Source organism: Sminthopsis crassicaudata, chromosome 2 (genome assembly GCF_048593235.1).
Source record: "Sminthopsis crassicaudata isolate SCR6 chromosome 2, ASM4859323v1, whole genome shotgun sequence".
In the NCBI taxonomy this organism is placed as follows: Eukaryota; Metazoa; Chordata; class Mammalia; order Dasyuromorphia; family Dasyuridae; genus Sminthopsis; species Sminthopsis crassicaudata.
In genome coordinates this window covers 661009295-661036956 of record NC_133618.1, presented here as the reverse complement: position 1 = coordinate 661036956, position 27662 = coordinate 661009295, and the positions used below count along the sequence as shown (strand labels likewise).

General features: G+C 46.4%; 1 protein-coding gene across 1 annotated transcript in view; it reads right to left on the bottom strand.

Annotated features, from left to right (window-relative positions):
- SEMA7A (semaphorin 7A (JohnMiltonHagen blood group)) overlaps positions 1 to 9985 on the bottom strand; it is a 62853-nt gene extending 52868 nt beyond the window's left edge. The window contains exon 1 of the mRNA XM_074297008.1: positions 9703 to 9985. Within this exon, the coding sequence (XP_074153109.1) occupies positions 9703 to 9901 (199 nt within the window). The 5' untranslated portion in view covers positions 9902 to 9985. The remainder of the gene's footprint in view (positions 1 to 9702) is intronic.
- Positions 9986 to 27662: the final 17677 nt, after the last annotated feature.

Here is a 27662-nt window from a genome sequence, read left to right as displayed (position 1 = left end):
AAAGTGGCGATTATTTTATTTTTGACTTTGTTCCCCAACTGCCTAACACAGCACTGATGCATAAAAGATACTTATATGCCTTTTCAGAGATGGAGGAGATGGAGGGGCTATTGAATCCATCCCCTTCATTTAATACGGGAAGCCCAGACCCTAACCGCAGGGTCACACAGAGAGTCAGAGTGTAAGATTGAAAAATAAAAATATATTTTTAAAAAAGAGTGTAAGATTGGATTTGAGCAAATTCTAGCATAAAGTCCAGTGTCTAGCCACTATTCTATGTTACCTTAATAAATGTTTATTGAATTGAATCGGACAGCAGTGGAGATGGACAGACAATAAACCCTGCCTTGAATTGAATCGAAAGAGATAAGGCTGGGTCCCATTTGGGAAAGCAGCACAGTCACTGATATTAAACTGTTCCCTGACACAAAAGCTTGTCTTCCTCAATACCAATATTCTCCCAGTGATGCTACATGATATCACCCTGAGCTCAAAAGAACCAAAATTGCAGGTGACCCCAAAGGGGGAGGGTAAGCAGACTGCAGCGTGTTACTTTTACTCAAAAACAGAAGCCAAAGGCACAGCCAAGGACAGAAAAGGAGGCCGTGAAGCAAGAGCAGGAGCTAACAGATGGATGGCCCGTCTTTGGAACTGGGATTGTATCAGAACCAGAGGAAAACTGCAATCCACTGCAGCTCTGCTCAGCCCTAGGAATATTTATTAAGCAGGTGCTTAATAAATTTTAATTTAATTTATTACATACAGAGCCCCCAAGGGAGCGCCAACATTTTATCCAGATATACTGCAAAGTCTTCTGGATAAAATGGCACTAGATGGGAGGGCAGGAGAAAGGTTGTAACCTCCTCCAGTGGAAGGGGTAGCCATGTTGATAGCATCTCAGATCCACCCAGATGGGGCCTACAAAGTGCTATGGAGGACTGGACAAAAGGGGCCTTTCCTTCTAGAGATGTCAAAGCAGGTTTTCCAGAGCAGATGAGGCGGCTGAGCCCTAAAAAATGGACAAGCTTGAGAGGCTGAGGGAGAGAAAGGCCCAGACAAAGAAAGATAATGATTAAAAAAAAAAAAAACAAAAAAAAAAACAGAAGGTTTGCTCAGACATGAGGGGAGTCTGGGAAAGAGGAAGAACTCTTCTCCTACCTCTAGTAACACAAGCTGAGGAGGAAGTGACAGAGGAGGGGGAAATGTGGACACAGGGATTGCTCAAGGAGCACTCTGAGACACCTGAGAAAACTGGGATTTTAAAAATCACCCAAAAAACCTATATATGTGTATGTATGTATGAATGTATGTGTACATATATATGTATATATGAAAGAGTCCTGACTCTGTAGCCCCAGGACCTGGGTTCAAAACTCAGCTTTGCCATTTAATATTTGTGTGACTTTTCAGAAGTTACTCAGCCATCTTGGTGTGAGTTTCTACAACTTCAAAAGGAGTTGGTCAAAATGTGTAAGATCCCTTCCCGCTCAGCTATGATCCATCACGTCTCAGGGAACAATCCCAAGTTTGCCTTGACTACATTGCCAAAGTTTTCTCTATTTTTTCTTGAAAATGACTGGGAAGATGGGGGATGGAGCAATACTAGGAACTCTGACTATAGGGAAAAGCTGCGGTTCTTCAGTGTGAGTTGGGAGGAGACAAAGAGACAAAGAGTGCAAATTACTATTTTTCTTTCTCAAAACTGATTTGCATGGGGGAAGGCCACAGAAGGTAGATGGAAGTGGAGAGCTGTTACTATAGAACTGGTGGGCTTCCAGGGTTCCATGGCGAGATTGCCTGTTGCTCTGCCCTCTACATGGACCCTAGGACTCCAGCTGTCCCCTATTGGGAAGCCCAGAACATGTTAAAGTCCCAGGTACAAAATACCACATGAGGAAATCAAAAGAAGAGGAAATATAGTTTCTAGCAAACCATGGGTAATTTCAGAGAAGGCAAGGGGAAGTGTGAACTCTCTTGTGACACACCCTGTCTGTCCAGTTTAGTTGGGGAAGGGGAGGGAATGATGAGGGCCGGAGGGATGCCAGCTCAGGGAGATTAGGGCCCTGGAAAAGGGTGGAAGAGGGCCCAGGAGGGCAGAGGATGCCCCCAAAATCTAGGGTGGTAGGAATGCACTCATAGGACTAGTCAGACCCATGGTCTACAAGAGTAGCTAAGGAGGAACACTGTCCTTCTTGTCCTGAACCAGGGGGTGGACACTTCCTATGTGTTTTGAGGTAAGAAGAACCTTATATGTAGCAATTCTATCTCCTTGTTAACTCTTGTTCCAACTCCTTGTTAACCTCTCTGAACCTTGGTTTTCCCCTCTGCACAAATGAGAGGGTTAGCTCAGAAAACCCTTTAAGGTCTTTTATCTCCAGCTTCTGTGGTACTGTATCCCAACAGTCACCCCAACTCCCTTCCACTCCTCTTAGAAGCCTTTATTTCTTGTTCCCCCCATCTCCCTCTTTTCTGATCTCCCTCAGCTCTCTGATCTCACACCACCCTACCACTCTTTTCTAACCTTTCTATACACGAGTAAACCGAGGAGGTTTAGGACAGAGGAGGGTTTGAACGACGGTCTCCCCAACTCTGAATCCAGCATTCTAATTAACACGGCAGCCAGCTAATAAAGAAAAGCTTAGAAGCCTGGAGAAGCAAGTGGCATTTGGAGGGGAAAGCCCCAGGTTCCCACTCTGGCTCTCCCTGTGATCTCTGTCAGCCTCAGTTTGCCCAAGGGGAAGGAGGGGTTGGATCCAATGGATTCCAAGGTCCCTTCCAGCTCTAAATGAAAGAGCAAACTTCTTCACCAGTGAGCAATACCCCAGTCGAAGGGGCTGTTTGAGAAGGGAGTGGATTTCCCTACTGGAGGCAGGATGATCCCTTAGAGGGTAAATCATAGAAGAAGAAAGCTGTGAATTTTCTGGGAGGGAAGACCCCCAGGGTTTCTGACCAAAACAGAAACAATTACTACTTACATTCACTCTGAGTCAGGGGCCATTCTCTGCTTCACTTCTTTCCCAGACTTAATCACTGAATGGGATTGCATCAGTCAAGGGAGATCTGGGAAAGACCTTGAGGGCCATCTCCAGACCTCCCGATCTCTATCTGGCCACTGGACCTAGAAGGCTCTGAGGGGAAAGACCTTGCCCAGCCCTGTGTCACCTAAATCCAATATACTTGCACATCGAGGCCTCCCCTCCTTGATATCAAGGTCTTCTTTGAGAACCAAGGACAAATAACAATGTGAATTTTACTAAGGAGTGTCTAGGATTTTTCCAACCTTGTGGTTCTGTGATTTTTTTTTCAAGGATTAAGAATAATTATGTTTTATATTTTATATTCCTATTTTCTATTTTTATATTTCCAGAGTGTTTTAAAGTTTGCAAGTTGCTTGGCAGAAATTATCTCTTTTAATCTTCAGACTCAGGGCAAGAATGGTTAATCCCATTTTACATTTGGAGAATTTAAAGAAAGAGAAATTCAGATTCTCTGTAGTCACACAGCAAGCAAATGAGAGATTCTGAGTTGGGCTGGGTTTGTTCCTTGGGGGAAAGATGGGAAAACAGGCAGTGACACAAAGGAAGGCCTGCTAAATTTAGAACCAGAAGACCTGGGTTCAAATTTTGATTCCACTTGTTACCCATTGTATGTAAGTGACTTGTCTCTCCACTATCTGTGCCTCCTTATCTCCATCTATAAAATGGGAAGAAGGCTTGCAATCTTTATCTCAAAGCATTGTTCAAAGGCAAGGTATCAGGGAATGGTATAGGATTACTGAAATGTCAGCGGTGATTATTTCTGGCTCAGAGCTAAGTGGATACTCCCAAAGGGCTCTGGGGAATTTTCTACCAAGTCCTCAGGTGGGGGGGGACTTCCAAGCTCCCCTTCCCCGATGATGTCATATAACACAACACTAATGACTGAAAACTCCCTGCCTTCCCCTGCCACCAACCACCACTGTCTTGGTAGCCCAGGAACTTGTCAGATCCTAACCCCAGAGAGGAGTCCTGCCCAGTGGGGACAGAAGTCACTCCCAGAAGAGATGAGCAAATAAAACCCCTGGAGACTGAAGGATTTCCACTGGAAATGCTAATGCTCGGGGAGGCCCCAAAGTGACTTCAGCCTGGTGAAGAGTAACAACTTCCCTCCTCCATCCTCACCCACCCACTGGGAATAAGTCATCATTCTTCCCCCAGCTGTGGTGACCAAAATCGGAAATAAATTCCCACTTGTTAATGGCTTGGTCTTGGGAGAGAAGCTGGGCCAGTGAAGGGGGCCACCACCAGCTGGAAGGGCAGGGCCATGTTCACCTCCTTATGCTAGCTTAGAGAGGGAGTGGACTTTCCTGAGCATCTCTAGCCCCCCAAACCAGGTATTCCCCTCTTGTCCCACAGGCAAAGAGTAAGCGAGAAGAAGACTTTCATAGAGCATTAAAGGGACATTAGAAAGTATCTAATCTCCATTTTAGAGATTAAGAAACTGAGGTACACAGGGGGAATTGCCTTGCCTAAGATTATATTGCTTTTAGCAGGACCAGCATTCACATCTGTAGTCTTTGAACTCCAGGTACCCGAAACCATGCTGGCAGCAATGATGGGAATGACCAACCTTCCTGGTACGTCAGACACCTTTTCCTGAGCCTGCTTCACTTAGCCAAGGAAGCTTTGGAGCCTTCTGGGGCCCTGAGTCCTGCCTCCCTGGTCTTCCATTAGTGAAGAGTCTCACACAAACATTACCTTTTCCCTTTCCAAGTACAATCCATTATCTCAGGATCCTCACAACCAACACCCTTGGCAGGGGAGTAGGATAAGCATTATTCTTCCCATTATATGGCTGGAGAAATCAAGGCCTAAAGAGAAATGACAGATTCAGGAGCAGAACTCAGATATCCAGTGCCCTACTTTGTCAGAGGTCACAGGTCTGATGAAAGAGGTAAGGGATTGTGAAAGAGCCTCTCCCTTCAATCTCCAGTCCTGAAGAAATGCTAGCTGATCAGCTGATTACTGACCTGGACCCTAGATCAGGATCAGCAGCATCCAAGACAGAAGGATGTTACATTTGGAGTCAAGGATCATGGATACAAAGTATGTATGTCTATAATGGATGTATATACATTTTTACCATGTTTAACATATATTGGATTACTTGCTATCTAAGAGTGGGGTGGGGGGAAGGAGGGGAAGGTGGAACACAAGGTTTTCCAAGGGTCAGTGGTGAAAAATTATCCTTGCATATGTTTTGAAAATAAAAGGCTTCAATGAGAGAGACAGAGACAGACAGAGACAGAGACAGAGAGACAGAGAGAGAAAGAGAGAGAGACAGAGAGACACAGAGAGAGAGAGACACAGAGAGAGAGAGACACAGAGACAGAGAGAATGAATCATGGACACAGAAACCCAGAGTCTGCTGGGAGCTTGGTGACCATCCAGTCCATCTCATACCTGAAAAGGCATTTTCTCTAGCACAACCTCAGGTGATCGAAGGACTATAAGGAAACTTGCTGCCCCCTAAGAAACTCATTTCAATGTTTGTCAGCCCCCATCATTAGGAAGAAGTTGTTTGTTTCTTACATAAAAGTTCTTTTTTTTTGTAAAAAAAAAATTATCTCTGCAGTTTTTGTAACTGGAAGTTCAAGATATTACACTTGAAGGTTATTTGGGGGACAAGCAGTGGGGGGAAGTGCAGTAACCTCCACCCCGCCCATAAAAAAGCACATAGCTTGACCGTGTCCAGATGCCAATTGAAATAGCTCAACACCTTTTCCAGAAAAAGGAAGCCTGAGTCACAGAACACCTCAGTTCAAATCCCTCCTAGCCCTGTGTGATCACGGGAAACAGTCATATCCTCTCTAGATCTCAGTTGCCTCCTCTGTTAAAGATGAAAATGCTAAATTATATAATTCTCTAAGTTTTGATCTTTTTGTCCCACTTGTGAAGGGCAGTATTCCAGACACATTTTCCTGATCTGGACTCTCTCCAGATTTTGGGGGTCTCAGGGATAGAAAAAACCTAGGAAGAAAAAATGTCCCAAACTTTAAAATTCATAAATTGTCACCCTGGCTCAGACCATTCCCTCAATATGGCCCTCTTCCACAAATTGCTGTCCCTCCTCTAAAACTCTGGCTAAGGAGAGAGGGAGAGGGAAGGGAAGGAAGAGGCACTGAGGAGGCAGGAGCCACAGTTTCCAAGTTAGGAAGGCCAGGGCTGAAGGCCAGATAATGGGGAACAGGATGGCCATGCTCCTTCTGATGACAAAGGCGACTCTGGGCCCATGGGCTTCTGCATCCCACACCCTGTGGTCATTCTGTTGGTTGCCAACTCCTGCCCTGAGAGCCATATGCCCCATAGGTTTCCTGAAGGCAGCTGTCAGCCGGCCCAAACCTGAAGGATGAGGCAAATGGCAAGGTCTGAATGGCGGGCACCCCTCCCGGACTCCTGGTGACAGAGTTCTGGAAGTGGACTGGGAACAGATGGTACCCTGCCTGGGGTTAAAGGAGGAGGGCCTCGGAGGACCTCCCAGTCCCACGTCGTTACTTTTTATCATCATGAGAAAGCTCTGGAGTCTGAAGATGGGGCCATTCGTGCACCACCAGCATGGGAACAGAAGTCAGCCTCTCCATGTAGACACACACAGGTAGATGAAAGGGAGAGAGCCTGGGGACATCCAGCACTGTCTGAGAGGATTTCCTCCGACTGCCAGTGGACTCAAAAACTGCTCTCTATATCCCCGGCCCCTAAAAGCTAAGTGCCAGGAATGGGGAAGGGGGGGGACTACTCAAGTGCCACAAAGTTTGGGGAATCTGGAGGGGAGTGTGGGTGAGTGCTGAATGTCAGGCCCCTGGGAAAGGGGTGAGTGCTAAGAATTGGGGGACTAGAAGCAGAGAATGGGGATGGGGAGGGCTAGGGGGTAAGTGCTGATGGCAGAGGGGGCCTTTCGGAACACACAGAAGGACAGACAATACCATCTCAACCATACCTGTCTCAATGGGGGAGGAAGGGGGAGTGGAATAAGCTCAGGACAGCGTTGGGCCCTCCCCACAGTCATGACTGCTTCCAGCTCACAGAGCAAAAGTAAAGACAAGAACTGGACATTCAGTACCCTGTGACATCAGGTTCTAGCAGAGCCTTGGGCAGGACAGAGCAGGAAACCTCCCAGCCAGCCTTGCAGCAATGGGACACCAAGTGAGCCCCTCGGCTTTGTGTGCTGGGGCCCTGTGGGTATGCACGAACACACACACACACTCACACACAGTCACACACACTCATACACACACATACACACACAGTCACACACAGTCACACACACTCATACACACACATACATACACACACAGTGGGATTTCCCGGGGAATCCTTGCTCCCCAGTGAGAGCTCTGAGCTCCCAGCTGCCTCTCTTACCTGCAGTACCTGCTCCCATCCCTATGGCTAAGTGAAATACAGCCCAACCCAGCCATCCACCAGCTTCCCAGCTGCAGTCCGGGCTCCAGGGACCAGGAACTCGGAGGTTCAGAGCTCTAAGGGACCTAAGAGTTCATCCAGTCCGAACCCGCATTTGGGGAAATCGAGGCAGCGAGGGAGTCTGCCCAAGGTCACGCGGCGTTAAGTGGCGGGGCGGGATCTGCAGCCCAGCTCCGTCTGCCCACTGCACCTCCCTACCTCCTCCCTCCCTTTCCCCAATATTGGTAAAGAAGGTGACTTAAATCCGAAGCCCGGGCCGGCTCCCCCACTTTGTTGCATCCCCGATGCTCGGCACATAATAAGCGTGTAATAGATTACATGGATGAGAGATAGGGAATAGATATTAATAGATCCGAGTGAATGAACGGGAAGCTCGCTCCGAACCGTTCCGCTCTTTGCTCAGCTCCGCGGGGCCGCTCTCGGGCCTCCCCCGACCCGCCAGGTTGACTAGGAGTGTGCCGTGTGACCTTGAGCCAGTCCTCTTCCCTCCCAGTGCCGCAGTTGGGGGATTTTTTTCCCGTAAGCACCTCGGGCTAAGAATACCTGCCCCAGATACTGCCTGCCTAGCAGCAGGGATTCCGCATTTCCCAGCAAACCCGGCCAACATCAAAGAGCTCCGGCTGAAACCTTGCCCCGGGCTGCACCACGGCGGGCCGCCGGAGGAAGAGCTTTCTGGGCCAGCCCCGGGCCCAGGTAGGGGGAGGCACTTGTGCATTGCAGGGGAAAGCGAAGGAGAAAAGCCGTTAGGGAGCGAACGCCACCCCCTCCCCTCCGAGAAGCACAACCCCGGCTCCACCTCTCAGCCAGTGTCCCCTTTGTAGCAAGGACGGAACTCGGCGCTCCTCCGAAGCCGGCGGGGGCCTCCAAGTTCACGAGGGAAAGATTTCCTAGGGCTAAAGCACTCCGCTACTCCTCCTCCTCACAGGCAACTCCCCCCGCCCCCACCCCCCAGCCACCCTGCTCTTTCAAATGGCAGAGCCTTCTGTTGCCATCTTTCCTTACCCGCACAGTTCCTGGGCACTGCTGTACCAGGGGGAGAAGAAACAACAACAACAGAAAGCAAACCTGGCATCCCAGGATGCTGCCCGCCACCTGCCGGGAGCCATGTCCTCCCCAGGCCAGCCTGAGACCGGCCCGAACCCCGGGAAGCCTGCTGGAGGGACACGAGCAGCCAGATGGGGCTGCACCCCGAGCGGAGCCTCCCGAACCCCTTCTTGCCCCAGTGCCCGCCGAGCGCTTCACCCCGGGGACTGGGCCGCCGGCCGCTGTCCCGCCCACCCCTGCCGGGCTGGGGCTGCCCCCCGGGAAGCAGCCGGGGTCGGGGTGCAGCCGAAGGGCAGCCGGCCCCCTCCCCTCGGACAGCCGCACGCACTCCCGGGAGTCCCGAGCCAGGCACCCCCGCTCACGTGGCGGGGCGAAGGGGCGAAAAGGGTCTTTGTTCAGGCAACAAGAGAAGGAACACCAGCAGGCAGGCGGGGTCTGCACTAGGCGCAGCCGAGAAAGGCGGCAGCGGGCGCGTGCCACGCTCTCCGCAGCCCCCGAACGGAGGGGGAGCTCGGGGCCGCCAGCCCCCAGGCCCGGCTCGGCCTCTGGCAGCCTGCAGCAGGCAGGCCCGCGGCGCCCCGCCGGCCCACTCCCCTGCACCCCGCGGAGCGCAGGGGAGGGGGCGGGGCGGGTCAGCCGCAGCCGGGGAGAAGCGGGTCGGGGAAGGGCTCTCGGTGCGGCACGAGTGGGAGCTGAAGTTGGGGTGCTTGGAGATCCTCTCCTCCCCGGTCTTTTCTGCACCTCCCCCCCCCCCGGGCGCTGCAGATTTGGGCTGCGGGCAGGTCTCTGAGCTCCAGGCTCGGGCGGGCAGGGATCGCGCCGCATTACCGCGGCTCTGACACACTCACACACACACACCCAGGCTCTCCCCGACACACGGACACCCCGACGAGCACGAAGCCCACGCCGGCATACGTGGACACACACCCTGACAGACTTAGCGCCCCGCAGCCACACGGACGGATCCGCTCGCGGATCCGCTCACTCACATGTCCCGGAACCCACAGCCCAGACCCGGACGCGTGCATGCCCCCGGACACGCTGCCCGGCGCTGCCGCCGCGGGCTGCCACGCGCGCTCACACTCACACGCGCGCGGACATCCACGGACCCGGCTGACGAGCCGACCCTCTCGGCGCCGGCAGCGAGCGGACACCCGCGGCGGTTCCCGGCGCTCGCCTGCAGCCCTCTGCGCGCACCCACCTTTCCAGGCTGCGGTGATGCGGGGGCTGGTCTTGGGGCGGCTGCCGGCGGGCTCGGGGGCAGCGGCGGCGGCAGGAGCGGCTCGGAGCAGCAGCAGGAGCAGGGGGAGCCGGAGGGGGAGGTCCAGGAGGCTGGCAGCCCTCGGGGCGCGCGGCGAGGGAGCGGGGCGCCGGGGTGGGCGCTGCTGCAGCGGTGTCATGGCCCGGGTGGGCTGAGGCGGCGGGGCCGGGAGCCTGGAGAGCTAGCGCCACCCGAGCGAGCGAGCGACTGGAGGCAGCTCTACGAGCCGAACCAAACCAACCCAAGGCTGGGGGCGGAGTTAGAGACGGGCAAGCACCGGCCCCTCCCCCCGCCCCCCGGCCCCGTACGTCTCCTTCTCGGGCTCCAGCAACCTGGGACAGAAAGAGCGGAGCGAGTCAGGTGGGGCAGCGGGAGGGCCGGGAGCCCCCCGAATCTCCGCCCTCCTCCACGAGCCTGCACCGAGGAGCTCCCGGGCCCTAAGTTCAGAGCCAGAGCACAATCACTGAGCGCTGCTTGAATCACCCGGGAAGCCTCCTCGCCGAGGAAACACCTTTTTCGGGGTTCCGCCGGCCGCCCCCAGGCGAGGTACCTGGCTGCGAAAATCGAAACTATGACACGCGGAGGAGGAGCGGAGAGCTCCCGCGGGCCCGCATTTGAATCCCGTCCCTCCCCTGCGATGCCTTCTCCCGAGAGTCTAGAGAAATAATGCTGCTTATAAACGCTTTCCAAAGTTCCAACTTAACGTCGAGACGGCTCTTCCTGCGCTGGTCAGGGGCCGGCGGGGCTCGGAGCCGCGAAAATCCGAGTTCGAGTCTTGCTTCGGGCGACGAGCTTGGGATTCTTGGCAAGTCATCGAACTTGTATGCCTCAGTTTCCTCATCTGTAAAACTGATGAAGATAATGGTGATGAAGATGATGATGATGATGATGATGATGATGATGATGATGATGATGATGATGATGATGATGATACTCGATCTGACCTACCCAGATCGATGTGAGGATAAGATGACAAAATACTTAGGTTTTCTTTAACCTTAAAGAATTATATAAATATATACACAAATAATAATATTTATTATCAATACATTACATATAATAAAGATGAATATAAATATATTATAACATAAATAATAAATATATATAAAGAATTCTACAAATAGCTATTATTATTAACAAATGGAGAACTTCACAATAACATCCCTTTACAATACACACACACACACACAAACTGAGCAGTCTTGCCTTCCTCCTACCCAATTCTACATTAGCGAAGCCTACACTGAATCAGGAATGTCAAGGACTGCTGGCGGCCTGTTTAGGCGACACAGTGATTGCGAGACCCAGGTAAAGTCACTTAACTTCTCAGTGCCCCTAGGCAGCCTGATTTTAATCGCTGAGGAGGTGCTGGTCTGCTCTGGTGCAGGGAGATCCTCAGTGGGAGTTCCCTACACTGATGAAGTGACCTCTGATCTTAGGGTTGGAGTCAAAATAAAAAGTATATAGCCGGACAGACCAGACCAGTACTACTATCTGTGCAACTTTTAGTTTCCTAGAGCTTTAAAAGGTCGATTTATCTTGACCTTGTACCTGTCTTCCTGGCTTTGAAGCTGGCATTCTCTGCACACTCCCCCTGCCCACGCATACTGATGGTTATTCAGTCTCCTTGTACTCTTCATGACCCCTTTTGAAGTTTTCTTGGCAAAAGCTACTGGAGTGGTTTGTTGTTTCCTTCTCCAATTCATTTTATAGGTGAGAAAACTGAGGCACACGGGATTAAGCAACTTGCCCAGGTTCTCATAGCTACTTAAGTGTCTAAAGGTCAAATTTGAACTCCTTCCTGAATCCAGACCCTGGGGCTTTATCCACTTCTATACCAAACAGCCTCCTTAGGGCAGGTCAATACTTTCAAAAACTCAACTCACTGCTCACAGTTGACCTATCCTGATCCCTGGGTCTTCATTTGTGTGCTCCTGCTCCTTCCCCCATCACTGCTGGCGAAAGAGGCCGACTGCTGAGACTCAGAAACTAGGGGAGCATTTCCTCTGTTCATGCAGGCTTTCTCCAGCATTTTCACTTTCCTCAAATCCCTATCCATATATAATTTTCTTTGTATGAAACAGATTGTTGCCTTCCTATAAAATGTAAATTCCTTGAGAGCAGAGGTGGTTTCTTTTGTTGTCCCAGACTTAGCACAGAGCAAGTATTTAATAGATCTTTTTAAATGAAGTCATTTAATGCAACAAATATTAAGCCCTTGCTGTATGCAATGTATCATGCTTGGTGATGGGAAAGATCTAACCCGTAGATAAAGAAAGATTCTTATTCTCTTGGAGTTTGTAGTTGAGTAGGGAAGAAAAGCTCCTTGGTGGTAGATGAAGGTAGATGGGAAAGCAATAGTGTATTAGGGGACTTAGTATGGGATGCAGAATCAAATAGCCTGGATTTGATCTAGGGTCCAACACACTACTGATTATGTGACCTCAGAGAAAGCGATTTCTCTTTCTAACCCTCAGTTTCCTCACCAGTGGAGATGGTCACATAGTCAGGAAGTCCTGGGCTCAAGTACTACCCCGGAAACTTATTGGCTGTGTGACCAAGGTAAAGTCCCTTCACCTCTCAGAGCCCTTAGGCAGCCTCTGAGCCTCTTAATCGCTGAGGAGGTGCTAGTCTGCTCTGGTGCAGGGAGGTCCTTAGTGGAAGTTCCCTACACTGATGAAGTGACATCTGATCTAAATCTATTTAGAGCCAATGATTCTTCCACTTTGCACCTCACAGATTGGCTGTAGGAAATGGGAGGCATTTTGAGCTTGCTCCTGATAAGATCAGATGTAGCTAGTTGCCTGCCACCTATATATATATATGGACCTGGGACCTCCAGACATCCCTCTGAGCTGCCACTTTACAATGAATCAGAGGCTTCCATCTAGAAATTATCTTAAAGGTGAAGGAATCCAACTCTCCCATTTTATAGATGGGAAAACAGTCTAAAAGATGTTATGGGATTTGTCCAGGTCACACACTGTAAGTATCTGACGTAATAGGATCTAAATTCAGATCTTCCCGATCAAAAAGACAAAGGAAATGAAGTGAGGGTTAAGGTTGGGGAAGGTTTAGGGTTAGGGTTATTGCATCCATTGCGCCACCTAGTGGTCAGTCGGTATCCTGCCTCTTTCCCAAGATTGCTGGAAAAAGTTCAAAGGGATTTTAGGAAGCGATCCACACGTCGCCTCTCCAGGTCCTCCAATAAATGGGGGACTTGGGAAAGAAGAGGAGGGATCCACTCAACAGAGTCAACGCCTTCCTTACGTTTTTCTTGACATCCCAGAAATTCCACAGAAGCTTACCGATCTCCCAGTGCTCCCCTTTAGAACAACTTCAGAGGAATGAGTTGTTCACTTCTGAGAACCATCATTTACAAAGGTTATTGATAAAATAGATGAAAGCAATCAGAATGATGGAGGCCTTGACACCATGATTGGTTGAAGAAACCCAGGGATATCTAGCCCCGGGAGGTAGAAAGGACCAGCAGGAAAGGGTGGAAATTGCAAAGGGGATCCATTTAATCTTGATGTCAGGAGAACCTTCCCGGTTGTCCAAAAGTGGAATATTCTCCCTCAAGTTTCAGCGGCCCCACTGGAGGTCTTCAAGCAAAGACCCGATAATCACTTGTGTATAATGCTCTTTTCTAGGGGAAAAAAAGGTGGTTGGGGTTGTTTCTAGCTCTGAAGTTCTTTGATTCAGTGAAAAGTTACCCCACACAGGTCAAGCAGAAGGGTGGTTTTTGTTTAAAAATCTAGCCATGTTTCCTAGCCATATTGTTCTAGAAATTTTGCCCAATCACTCCCTCCCCCATATGGAGTTAGAGGGTCAAAAAGGCTAGGAAGCAAATCATGAAAAGCTAAAGAATACTGGCAGGATGGAGCTTCGGACTGTGATTTCCCCAACAGACCAAGATCAGAGAAAGGAACCAAGATAAAGTCTTAGAATCATAGGCTTCAATCTAGAAATAATCTTAAAGGTCATGGAGTTCAACTCTCCCATTTTGTAGATGGAAAAACTGAGTCTAAAAGACTTTATGGGATTTGTCCAAGTCACACAGCTGGTAAGTATCTGAAGTAATAGGATAGGTTGGTTCCCAATCAAGAGTCTCTATTTGAATTTTAGTTAACGTTAGGTTAAAAGGCAGTCTGGCTCTTGGAGACTCCTAATTTAGAAGGCAGCATGGGGAAGTGGCTAGAGAGTTGGGCTGAGAACTGGGGAAACTTGAATTTGAATCCTGCCTGTGATATATTTTAGTTCTGTGAGTGTCTAGGAAAGTGTCAAAGGCAAAAATCTGTTAGGTACATCCTGTACATCACTTAGTGTCCCAGGCAACTCTCTTAAACTATAAATTACTGAGAAGGCTATGATTTTCTTGGTCAAGGCTATAAGCATTTATTTAGCACTTGTGTATGCAAGGTACTTCTCTAATCTAGAGATGTAAAAATAACCCATGTCCTCAAGGAACTCACAATCTAACGGAAGAAATAGTATGCAAATAACTATGATATAAAAAGACAACATCCACACAAATTAATTTGGAGATAATCTCAGTGGGAAGGTACTACTCAGTGGGAACTTCCTATAAGGATAAAATCAATCAGTCAATGAACATTTAAAAACAGATCTGATCAAAAAAAGAAGAAGGAGGTTAATAAAGAGGTGAAGGATGCATTTAAGAAACCTGGAGAAGAGCAGAGGGCTAAAGAAATTTGTTAGGATGGTATTTACAATGATTTTAAAACCCCGGATTGGGAAGATGGCAGTGAGAACAGAGAAGAGGGAATAAATATGGATGATATTACAGAGATAAAAGTAACAGACCTTGGTGATTGAAGAGGAGAAGAAAAGGGAAAAGTCCAAGATAAAATTAAGCACCAGTTTTAGCCATGATGGATATAGTAAACAATGTCATCATTGGCAGAAATTTGAAGTTAGAAGGGATAGTAGATCTAAGGAAGGGGTGGGGGAAGAAATAAACCTAATTTTAGATGTATTGAGATTAAGATGTCAATGGGAAAGCTAGCAATGATCTTTAGCTTAGGAAAGTGGTCAAGATTAGATGGATAAAGATTAGAAAGGAAGCATCACAGAATGGGAAGTAATAAGTTGCTGAGGAAGAGAGAGGAGAGAAAAGAGCAGAATCCCAAACTCTGGGAAGTTCTTCACCTTAAAGAGAAAGGAGGCAGTAGCAAGATGATTAATTCTGATGGATGTGGCTCTTGTCAACAATGCGGTGATTCAGACCATTTCCAATGGTCTTGTGCTGAAGAGAGCCACCTGCTCCAGAGAGAAGACTTGTGGGGACTGAGTGTAGATCACAACATAGCATTTTCACTCTTCTTGTATTTGCCAGCATCTTGTTTTCTTTCCCATTTTTTTCCCTTTTTGATCTGATTTTTCTTATGCAGCAAGAGAACTGTATAAATATGTATAGATGAATTGCACATGTTCACTTGCCGACTAAGGGAGGAGGTAGGGGGAAGGAAGGAGAAAAATTAGAACACAGGGTTTTGTAAAAGTGAATGTCGAAAATTATCCATGGATATTTTGAAAATAAAAAGCTTTGGGGCAGCTAGGTGGTGAATAGATAGAGCACCAGCCCTGAACTCAGGAGGACTGAGTTCAAATTTGACCTCAGATATTTAACACTTCTTAGCTGTGTGACCCTGAGCAAGTCATTTAACCCCAATTGCCTCAGGAAAAAAAAAGAAAGAAAAAAGAAAAGAAAGAGTGAGGAGGCAACAAAGAATACAGAGAAGGAGACAGGAAAGGGAATGTCTTTGCAGGCAAAGAAAAAAAGAAAATCATACTAAAAGTTCATAAAATTTTATTAAGACTTCATGGATCATAGAATCATAAGATCCTAAAAGTTATGGAGTCAAATCCTCTCATTTTACAGATGGGGAAACTGAGTCTAAGAAAGGTGAAATTACTCAAGGTCAAGTGTTTTAGATCAGATTTAAAATTGAGATTTTTTGGTAACAAGGTCTGCCCAAAAGTGCTCAGGTAGTGAGGAAGGAGAAATGCAGAAGGGGGCATGGTGAACTATCTAATGTTGAGGAGATGTTGAGGAGAATAACAAGTGAAAGAAAGGGTCACTGGGTTTGACGGCTAGTAGGTCTTTTTCTTTGGTACTCAATGGAGTGATCAGGAGGGAAAGGAGACAGCAAAGGGCTAAGAAGAGTCAGAGCTGTGGGGGGGGGGGATTGGGTACAGATAACTTTTCCAAGAAAATTCCTTGTTCAGGAGAAGAAAGGTTGAAGCAGGCTGGATGAGGCAGGAGAATGGAGGGAAAGCTATTTTGGGCCCAGGGAGTCTCGAGCATGTAGGCCGATGAGAAGCCACCACACCTTAGAGACGGAGATGTTTGAAAGAGAGACTGTGATTGCTGGAGGGTTTGTGTGGCTCAGAGGAAGGGCAGAAGAAGAGGGCCTAAAGGAGATCCATCTTCCTCTGATGCAGGAGAGGTTCTGCGGATTGGAGGAGGGGACTTGGTGAAATATGCACTGTGGCTTATTCAGAGGGAATTTTTAATCTCAGGCTGGCTTCTTTTCACCAGCCAGCCGGCTCCTGGGCCATCTTCCCCCTCCCCCTCCCCATCCTCAGCCGCCCAGCTGGTGTACACGGAGAGAAGCCCAACTCATTTTAATATCAGTCTAAGACATACTTAGGAAGAGAACTCCAGTGTAAGAAAAAAAAAAAACCACTCAGATTGATGCAGGCCTTCCCCTGCCTGCCAGAGACAGCTCCTTGGCGTGAACCAGTGTTTCAGATGGCCTTTGTCCTGCCGCTGGCGGCTACTCCCGAGATCACCCAGGCCATAATGCCCGGCCCGCAACAGCCTACTTAGGTAAGCTGGTCACATAGTCCCCACAGCCCTGCCTCCTGAGCATCTTCATTAGCAATGTCACTCTCCATTAGCAGTATCATGGTCATTAGCAGAGATCAAGAGGGCCCTCTTCTGAATCACTGGTTAACAGGGATCAAGGGCAGCCCCTGCAATGGCTGTCCACAGATAGCTGTGCAATCCTAGAATGTCAGAGATATAGGGGATTTAAATACTCTGTGTGTCTCTGTCTCTGTCTCTCACACACACTTATTCTGATGCCCAGAGAAGGGCAACTGCCCATCCAAGGTCACCTAGTCAATGAGTGCTTCGGAAATAGCTTTACAACTCATGCCCTCTGACCCCAAGTTCAGCAATCCTTTCCCCCACACATGTTGCCTCCTGAATGATCCCCAGATAGTCCCTGGACTCATTTCTGGAGATGAATTTAGCAATCATTCACCATTGTCTGCCCTGTGAACTATACCATGAAGGAGAAAAAAAAGATCCATCGCTGTCTTTTGGGGTTCCAACCTTAGTTGAGATGACGAGAAACTGTTTAAAAGCAATAAAAGGAAATTGTTTGGGCAGCCGAAGCAGGAAATGATGATGATGGTGGTGGTGGATGATGATGCTGATGATGATGGTAGCCAACATGTCTATAACACTGTGAGGCTTGCAAAATGCTTTACTTACATGATCTAATTTGATCTTCAAAACAATCTTACGAGATAGTTACTATGATCTCCATTTGACAGAAAAGGAAACTGAGGTTCAGAGAAATTAAATGACTTGGATCACAAAACTAGTAAATGTGTGAGAAAGATTGAACTAAGGGTCTTCTTGATCCTAATCCCAGTACTCTATTCATCATTCCACTCTATCTTATTTCTATAATAAAAATAACTTATATATATGTATATATATGTATATATATATATATATATATATATATATATATATATATATATATAAGATATATGTACAATAAAAATAATGTATATTCCCCCACTTCTACTGTTTCTTTGGGTCCTCTCCATGCACACCCTAGTACAATGAACTAGATTTTGTCCAATCATTCTCTTCCTTGAAAATCTTCAATAACAGCAATTTCATAGAATCTCAGAATTAGGACTTGTTGAGTCCTTTCAATATCTTTTCAAGGATTTCCTCTCTAACATCCCTAACTAACTAGTGGCCATCCAGTCTCTGCCCAAAGACTCCGGGTAAGGAGGATCCCACCACTCTTTAGGCAGCTCATTCCACTCTGGAAGCTCTAATTATTAGCAAGCTTTCCCCTTACATTGAGCCTAATTCCACCCCTCTAAAACTTCCATCCATCACTACTAGTTCTGTTTCAAGTCTAATCCATACCTGAAGACAGACATCATTTTTCCCTGAGCCTTCTCTTGTAGCTAATCATTCAACTCATCCTCAAATGTCATGATCTCCAGTGTCCTACCCGTTCTGGTGGCCTTCTTCGAAACTACTTCACCTTTTCTGTGTCCTTGCTAAAATGTAGTGCCCAGAATTTAACCCAATCTCAGATGTATTCTGATCAGGTGCTTCCCCCTCATTTGTTCTATTCCTCCTACCATCTCTAATCTAAACACGTCAGCTTGGCACTGAAAGCCCTCCACAATTTGGTCCCACTCTACTTATGCAACCTTAACTCCTACTGTCCCTCCAAATGAATAGCTTCCCCACATCAAATGCCTTCCGTTCTCCCCTCTGCATAATAAAATCACAACAGCATCTGCACATATTCAAAAGATAATTGATCCATGACGCGTCATTCCTTCAGTTAAAAGAAAGGAAGTTTGACTTTTTATGGTTTATAACTTCTATCTCAATCTCTTCCAGGAGCCTACAATCCACAGAATGAGAAGTGCTGCAGTTGACATCTGACTTGGGTTTTAGAGGATGGGTAGGAGTTCTGAAGACCAAGAAGGGCAGAAGAGCATTCCAGATGCAGACAATGGCATGAGTTAAGATAAGGAGAGGAGGATGTGACACATCCAGGGGACAAAAGCAGGCTTCTTGGAGAAGGTAAGTTTGGAAGTCATGAAGAAAGGGGATTTCCATTCTGGGCACGGAGGATAGTGTAAACAAAGGTACACTAAGAGAGGGAAAGAGAAAAATGAAAAAACTACAAGTAATTTCTACTCTTTTAGCTCAAATTTAGAGAATATAGAAAGGAATAGCATGAGAGGAGACATCAAAGGTAGACCAGCGCCATATTGTAAAAGAACTTGAATAACAACCCATGGAGTAGAGACTTCATTCAGGAGTCAGTAGGGAGCCGGGAGTGACATGATCAAAGCAGTACATTAAGAAGAGGAATGTAATAGCAATATTTAGAATGAATTGTTAGGAGGAAACCAATTAGGAGACCAATACAATCATTTAGAGAAAACTAATGAGATCCCATTTTAGGATGGTGGCTCCAAGAGTAGAGAGCTATATTAGAGATAGAACAGAAGGGACTTGTCAGCTTATGGGACATGGTGGGTGATGGAGAAATCTCTTTCACCCAGAATTTGTGGAATACTATATTTAAGGTTTATCTGAACATCTGAAGCCAGAGAGCCAGAGAAATGAGAATTTTTGAGAGTTTTTAGAGGAAGATTATTATTTGTTTTTGCGCTCCAGCCCTGTGCCTTGAGAGTTATTTCAATCAAGGGGAGTTATTTGTGGCAATTCCAATTTAAAATGCAGGCTCTCCATTGCTGTTAAGTCATCAAGATGATGATTACTCAGCTTTCTGCCTGGTGCTTCCAGAATTACTGAGCGTCAGAGCCTGTTGCCAGAGTTTAGGTCTGGGCGCTTCATTTGGAGATGGGCTCTGTGCTTCAGGGAAGAAAAGCTCCAGATAGTCATAAGATCTGGGTGAGAATTATGAGTCAGGCAGAGAGGCAGACTAGTAGAATAAATAATATTAGATCTATAGTCAAGAAGATTAGGGGTCTACTTACCCATTGGGTACCCATGGGCAAGTCACTTTACCTCTCAGTTTCCTCATCTATAAAATAGGTATTACAGAATCTGTTATACCTCAAGTGAAATAAAGAATCCATGGGAAACTTTCCTAATCCCTCTTCACTGCTGTACCTTCCCCTTGTTAATGATTTCCTATTTATTCTATTAAAATGTATTTGTACCTGTTTATTTGCATGTCACCTGCCCCACTAGGTTGTAAGTTCCTTGCAGACAGGAATTGTCTTTTGCCTTTTTTTTTTTTTTTTGTATCCCCAGCATTTAGCATAGTTCTTGGCACCTAGTAGGCACTTAATAAATGTTTACTGATTGACTAATCGATGTAAGACATTTTGCAAACTAAATGTGTTACATAAAGATCAACCTGCTTTCCTGCCTCCAACACATCTAAATATTACTGCTGGATTCCTCTTCTGAATCTGAGCAACTTGACATCTCCGGGAGGAATTGGGGCTAAGTGCTTCTGCATCCTTCCCAGCTCTAGAGCTATGATGCTATAAATGATCACTGATGACCATCATGCTGTTAATTTTTATGGGCCTGAAGTGGGCTGTAGGATCATCAAAAGTTGATGTCCATGTTTTATTAGAAAAAGTAGTTTCATCAGACATCAGATTTCAGAGGTTTGAGAGTGAGGAAATAGAGATGTGGATGTGGGTGATCTTTCCTATAAAGTTGGGCAATAAAGAGGAGGAAGCGTGATCAAGGAAAGGTTTGGGGGGAATTGGGGAGGTGTTAGGTCACGGGAAACCTGAACTTCCAAGTTCAAACAACTCTGAAAGCCTGCATGGAGGTCACTGAGGGCCAGCACTGGGAGTGAAGAAAAAAAGAGGCGTGCGAATGTTTAATAGCAATCCAAGAACTATCCCCCATATCTCTCGGTACCAGTCTCTGCTTTCCAAAACATTTTCACACCCATTACCTCATTAGAGCCTCCTGACACCTCTGGGGAGAGAGGCAGGGCCATGATTATTCTCATGTTTCCAAGCACAAAAGGGGAATGGTAAAAAAAAAAAAAAAAAAAAAACACAAAACAAAACACAGTTGAGTTGACCAGGCAAAGCTGGTAACAGGGTCTGCATTAAAACTTAGCTCTCATCGGCTGGGGAACAGCTAAATAAGTGATATGGCATGGAATATTATTGTTCTGTAAGCAATGATCAGCAGCCTGATTTCAGAAAAGCCTGGAGAACCTTACATGAACTGATGCGAAGTAAAGTGAACAGAACCAGGAGATCATTACACACGGCAACAAGAAGACTCTACGATGATCAGTTCTGATGGACGTGGCTTTCCTCAACAATGAGATGATTCAGACCAGTTCTGATAGACTTGTGATGGAGAGAGCCATCTATACCCAGAGAGAGGGCTGTGGGAACTGAGTATGGTTCACAGCATGGTATTTTCACTCTTTTTGATGTTTGCTTGCATTTTTTCTTTCTCATTTTTTTTCCTCTTTGATCTAATTTTTCTTATGCAGCACAATAAATGTGGAAATACATATAGAATTGTACATGTTTGACATATATTGGATTACTTGCCATCTAAGGGGATGGGGGGAAAAGAGGGAGAAAAACATTTGGGACACAAAGTTTTGTAAGGGTGAATATTGAAAACTATTTTTGCATTTTAAACATAAAAAGCTTTTAAAAAAATAAAAATTTGAATTAAAAAAAACACTTAGCTCTTCTTCCTCCAGATAGTTTGGAGGGGAAAGGGTATGAGAGTGCTTCTAGAAAGGCTATCCCTGGAAAAGGATTGGTCTCAGAGGGCAGAACCAGAGGCATGGGTGGAAGTTATAGAGAACTGGATTCAGATTAGGATGTATGGAAGAACCTTAACAATTAGAGCTATCCAACAGAGAAAAGGTCACTTATGCAGAGACCTTCCTCCCTGAAAGTTTCCAATGAACCCAGTTGGGTATTTACTGGGATTGTGGTAGAAAGGATTTTTGTTCAGACAGGAGCTAGATGAAATAACTACTGAATTCTCATTGTGAAATGAGTGCAGAGACCACACTCAGTGTGGCTTAGGGTACTGAATTTAGAATCTGGGAGACCTCTAACACTATGTGACCCCAGGAAAAGACCTTGATCTCCTCATGTCTCAGTTTAATGAGAGAATTTGAGTTGGAGACTTCCTTATACTAGGAGGGCTGGCTCAACAGAAAGGTATTGGGCCCTTGGAGAAACCAGTTTCAATGCATTAAATATTCTCTTTCTCAAATATTTCATAGCCCCAGCTTTTCAAGAACTTGATGACCTCATCCATGACCAGGGTGGGGCCCAAAACTCCCATTATTTTCCCAGAAATTAAAAAATAGAGAGAAAGGAAGTGACTTTGGGACTAATCCACCGGCAGCTATGAGGAATCCAGCTTTGAAAAGACCGGTCAGGAAATCTTTTAGAGACCTTGAAAATCACCTCCACGAGCAGCTGGAGAAAATTTGTGCCCAAAGAAGGGAAGGATTTTGTCACAGTAGTGGCTGCAGTTATGAAAAACTGAAACTTAGGGTAAGAAAATTTAAGACGATAAGATAAATGAAACTCTTCCTCTCCCCCAAATGTGCTCTCTATATTCCAATGGTTTGGGTTCCTTCCCAGTTTTCTGCTTCTGATACAGCCTGTGACCTCGAGGAAAGTATCCTTTCCCCTGATAGACCATATATTTCTAGAACAGAAGAAACAAGGAGTCAGAATTGAGGAAAATAGGAGCCTTGTTTTTAGTCGTGTGGCCAGCTCTTTGTAACCCCATTTGATGTTCTCTTGGCAAAGACACCGGAGCAGTTTGCCATTTCCTTTCCAGCTCATTTTACACATTAAGGAAACTTAGGCAAACAGGGCCACACAGTTAGTAAGTGTCCAAGGCCAGATTTGAACTTAGAAAAATGAGTCTTCTTGTCTCCAAAAGCTTTCTACTGTTCCACCTTCCTGCCAGGTATAGGGTTCTATTCACTGGGCCATCAATCTACCAGGGGCTTGCCTGGGTTGCAGATCAGCTGAGAAGGTTTCAAATGTGATCTTGAAATTTTCTGTTGCCCCAAAAATAGCCAAGCTAAGTTTCTAAAGCAGGACCCTCAATAGGTCTGTGAACAGGTTTCAGTGGGTTCATGAATTTGAAGGGGAAAAAAAATCTTTATTATGGCTTCCTTTATAATCACATAGACTTTATTTTTTGAATTAAAAAATAATTATTCTGAAAAGAGTCCATAGATTTTACCAGATACTGCCAAAGGGGCCCAGGACATGGAAAGAGGTAATACCCACCACCAAGCTGTCTCAGCACACTGCCAGCTACAGCATCCAGGACCTGAGCTCGGAATCAATGAAGAAAGAACAAGAATTTAGCAGTCACTCAATAAGCATATAGCAAGCACTGACTATAAACTAGGTATTGGAGATACTGGGGGGGAAATGAAAGCTCCCATTTCTCGGGAAGTTTCCACAGCAAAGCAAAAATAAGGTTTTTTTGTTTTTTTTTTTTTTATGAATGTGTCTCATCCCCAGAGCTGTGATGAGAGGATTTTGTACCACAAACTCGGCCCAGAGAAAGTGACAGGAAGTGAGCCATCACTTGGTGGGGAGATGAAGCAAAAGAACACCCCCTTGGCCTGGAAACAGAGACCCCAGGACACTGGCTCGAAGCTGCCACTGGGAAGGCTGCCATGTGCATGAGAGGCTGGGAAGGTAAAGAGGTAGAATGGGGAAGAGCTCACCTCCAGCCTGCCATCTGGTAGCTTCTCTTTTTAACTAATTATTCTTGCTAATTAGGTGCTAAATTCTGTTGCTTCCACTTAGCTGAAGGACTATTAGCACTCTCCATGTCCTTTAAATGCAGCCTTTGGAGGCGAAGCTCCATGTGCCCTGTCCTAGTTATAGCTCGATCTATTCCCCCATGGAAGTATGTCCTTCCCAAGGGCTGGGACTGGGCTTATCTGAGCTTAATACAAGTCATTTAATCCTTCTGGTAAAATAAAGAACCCCCTTCTGGACCTAACACATTCCTACTGGTGGGGCTGATGTAGACACCAAAAGTCAGGGTGCTCCTGGCAAAAAGTAAATTTAGGGGAATAGATCATAGACCAAATGAAGGGCACAGGAAAGTAAATATGAAATAGAGCTGGGAGAGCCCACAAAGGAGTTTTAATAATTAATGATGGAAAGAGCAAGTTTCCTAGTGGAACGTGCCATTTACCAAGAGAAAGGAAACACCCCATGGGGTTGGAGCATGCCCTTCGCTGGCAGGCTGGATCCTGAAAGGGCCATAGAAGCCCATGGCTAAAAGGAGGAGAAATGGGGTCCGGAGAGACACCACAAAGCATGGTGGGATTGAGAAGCAAGGGTTAGGGGAGACACCACAAAGATGATGAGTTTTCGTAGAATTCATCTCCCAAGTCACTGGAGTGACCCCTGAAAGTGGCAGGGGACCTGGTTGGGCTGAGAGGAGGGAGTCCAGTGGAGGAAGAAGTGGGGGGGGGTGAGAATAGATTAACCAGACTGAACAGTGATAAAGCAATGAGAAGAGAATAATGAGAATGGGCAGATAAAGGCTGAGGCCTTTTCTATTCCTCCAGGCTACATCTCTTAACAAAGAGTGAGAACTGCCAAGAACTGGAAACCAGGTGGGTGCCCATTGACTGGAGGAATGTCTAGACAAATGATAGTAAACAAATGTAATGGGGTGTTATTGGGCCCTCAGAAATGCTGCATTGGAACAACTTGGGAAGATGTGCATGAACTAATTCACAGTGACGGGAACAGTACCAGGAAGGCTTAGATGGCACGAATGCAGAATTTAAACAAAAAGAACAATGAAATGAAAACCTTACTATGAAACTAGAATGACTAATCTCAGCCTCGAGAAGAGATGAGGAAATGCATCTCCCTCCTTTCAGTGGAAAAAGAGACCCTGGGTGGGGAACGTTGTCCATGCTGTCAGATTGGGTCATCTTGTTGTTTAACTTCAGGGGAAAGTTCATGGCCAGGGCAAGGAGGAGTATATCTGAAAATGACTGTGATATTAAAAATTCAAAAGCATCAATGCAACTTTTAAAAATTCAGTCATGATTTCAATTTTTTTTTAAACCTGCCCCTCAACAATTCAAAATAGAAACTTGAACAGATGCCTACAGCTATGTCCTTTCTTTCTTATAAGTTTGGGGACTGCATAGTTACCCTCCCCCTAATATATTTATTGTTCCTCAAGAAGTCTCTCAAGCTCCCTTTTAACTTTGGAGTAACCCTTCGGGTTACACTGAGTCGGGGTAAAATAGGATTCCACAATCTCTCTGGCTTAGGGGGGCTGCCCAGAACTGGTACAATACACAAGAAAACTCTAGAAATCATCAATTCCAGGCCCCATTCACATACAAGTCTTGTTTTCCTGGAATTGAACAATTGAAGTCTGTATTGTCCTTCTTTAGGTTATGGAGGTAGATTGTTACTAGAACGATGACTTCATGAAGGGAAGGTGGGGGGGAAGAGGGAGAGGAGGGGGGGAGAGAGAGAGAGAGACAGAGAGAGAGAGAGAGAGAGAGAGAGAGAGAGAGAGAGAGAGAGAGAGAGAGAAAGAGAGAGAGAGAGAAGGAGAGAGGGAAGGGAGGGGGGAGGGGAGAGGGAAAAGGAGGAAGGGAGGAAGGCAGGAAGGAGAGAAGGGGAGGGAGGGAGGGAAGAAAGGAAGGAGAAAAGGGAAGGGAGGGAGGAAAGGAAGGAAAGAAGAGAAAGTGGGAAGGAAAAGAGAGGGAAGGGTGGGAAAAGAGAAGGAGGAAAGGGAGAAAGAAGGAAGTGATGAGAGATAGGAAAGGGGGAACCCCATTGGTCAGTGCAAAGAGAGTAAGATAGTCCCATTAAGGCGCAGTGTCCCCTGTAAATGAATTTACAGGCCCGAAAACCTAGATTGATAAAAGGTTTATTGTAGAAATTTGGAAGTAAAGTGGAAGATAGAAAGGCACCAGGGCCAAAGGTGGTCACTGGGCAGGCAGGAACCCTTACATGGCTGGAAGGATACCATGTTTGGGGGGAAGGACTCCTGCAAAGAGAGAGCTCCAGCTTGGCTCTTTTATACCTAAAAGGAGCTTGTGGGCAGTGCCCCAAGTTCTTGGCGGGCTTTTCAGATAAGGAAGAAACTGTTTGTGGGGGGTTGGGGAAACCTGAGCAGATAGTGGGGGCTGAGGAAACCTAAGCCAGCTCAGATCTGGTGGGGGCTGGGCCCGGATATTCAAAAAGGTGCTTTTTGGCCAGGATTTGTGAATCAAAGGTCAGCCATGGGGGTTGGGAAATTAGAAAGGAAATCTTAAAGAGACCTCAACCCCCCATCAAAAGGAAGGAAGGAAGGAAGGAAGGAAGGAAGGAAGGAAGGAAGGAAGGAAGGAAGGAAGGAAGGAAGGAAGGAAGGAAGGAAGGAAGGAAGGAAGAGAGGGAGGGAGGGAGGGAGGGAGGGAGGGAGGGAGGGAGGGAGGGAGGGAGGGAGGGAGGGAGGAGGGAGGGAGGGAGGAAGGAAGGAAGGAAGGAAGGAAGAGAGAGAACCAGGGAGGGAAGGAGGGAGGGAGGGAAAAAAGGAGGAAAGAAGGAAGGGAAGGAGGGAGGAAAAGAAGGAAGGAAGGAAGAAGCCTGGTCAATAAATTGCAGTGGCCACAAAATCATTCCACAATCTGAAAGTCATAATCAAAAGGAGGACCTGGACAGGCTTTTTCAAGAAATTATTAAGGAAAACTTCCCCAATATCCTGGAACCAGAAGGTAAAATAGGCATTAAAAGAATCCATTAATCACCTCAGGAGAGAGATCCCAAAATAAAAACTCTAAGGAACTTAATACCCAACTTACAGAACTCTCAGGTCAAGGAAAAAATATTGCAAGTACTGCAGAAAGAAATAATCTAAATATCAGGGAACTACAATCAGGATTACATAGGACTTAGCAGCTGTGACATTAAAGGATCAGAGGTCATGGAATATGATATTCCAGAAAACAAAGGAGCTAGAACTACAATAAAGAATCACCTACCCCAAATCACATAAGAAATCATTAAAGGGTGAGAAATAAGATTACACTGGCTGTGGAAGGAAGGGAGGAGCAAATTATTTCACAAGAAGAGGAGCGGAAAAAGCTATTACAGGGAAGGTGGGCAATGGGCTTGAACTTTAATTTCCTCAGTTGAATACAATCAGTTGAATATAGAAATCTATCTTACCTGATAGAAAAGTAGGAATGGAGGAAATTAAGTAAAGGGGTGGGGTGGGGATTGACAGAAGAGTAGACAGAAGCAAAACACTGTCAATAAGGAGGAAAAGAGTGACAGGAAGAAAAATAGGATGGATGGAAATACACAAGGTAGTAATCATGACTGTGAAAGAGAACTAAATGAACTCTCATAATGGGTGGATCAAACACTAAAATTCTACAGCATGTTGTTTATAAGAAAATGCAGTGGCCAGCAGTGGTGAAGGTCAGGGTTGAGTTAGGGTGATGATGGAGAAGTCCACATCAAAGCCAGGAAAGGGTGGGAGATGTGGACTAAGATTTGGGATGCTTCTAAACAGCATCAACGGGAAAACACAGATCAAAGAAGAGGATGCAGAATGGGAAATTGACAGGTGAGCAGGCCAAATCCAGGAAGGTCCAGGAAGAGTAGGCTTCCTGGTCTTCTCCTCTAGCTCATGTCCACTCTCCCCCCCCCCCCCAGCCCTGCTTGGAAAGGGTAAGGGATGAGGTTAAAATGCTTCATCACCTTCCATCCAGGAAGGAGTGGAACAGGGAAGCTGGCTGGGATAGAGTCATTTCCTGAACTTCCTGAGGGTACAAGACAAGGTATTGCAGGCAAGAAGGGCCCAACAGAACAGCAGAGTTTGCTAGACATAATAACTGGGACTCAGAGTTGGATGGACCCTCAGAAGCCCCTTCGGACAAGAACCCCCACCATGCACAGCATCCCCCATCAAGGAGGATCCATCAAGGTCAGCCAGTCTATAATATGTGCTCTGGCTCTAGCAAACTTTCAAGGACTGAATAATGGCATTATTATGACCAGTGCTATCAATATCTCATTTTTCTTTTCTCTTTTCCATAGGAACC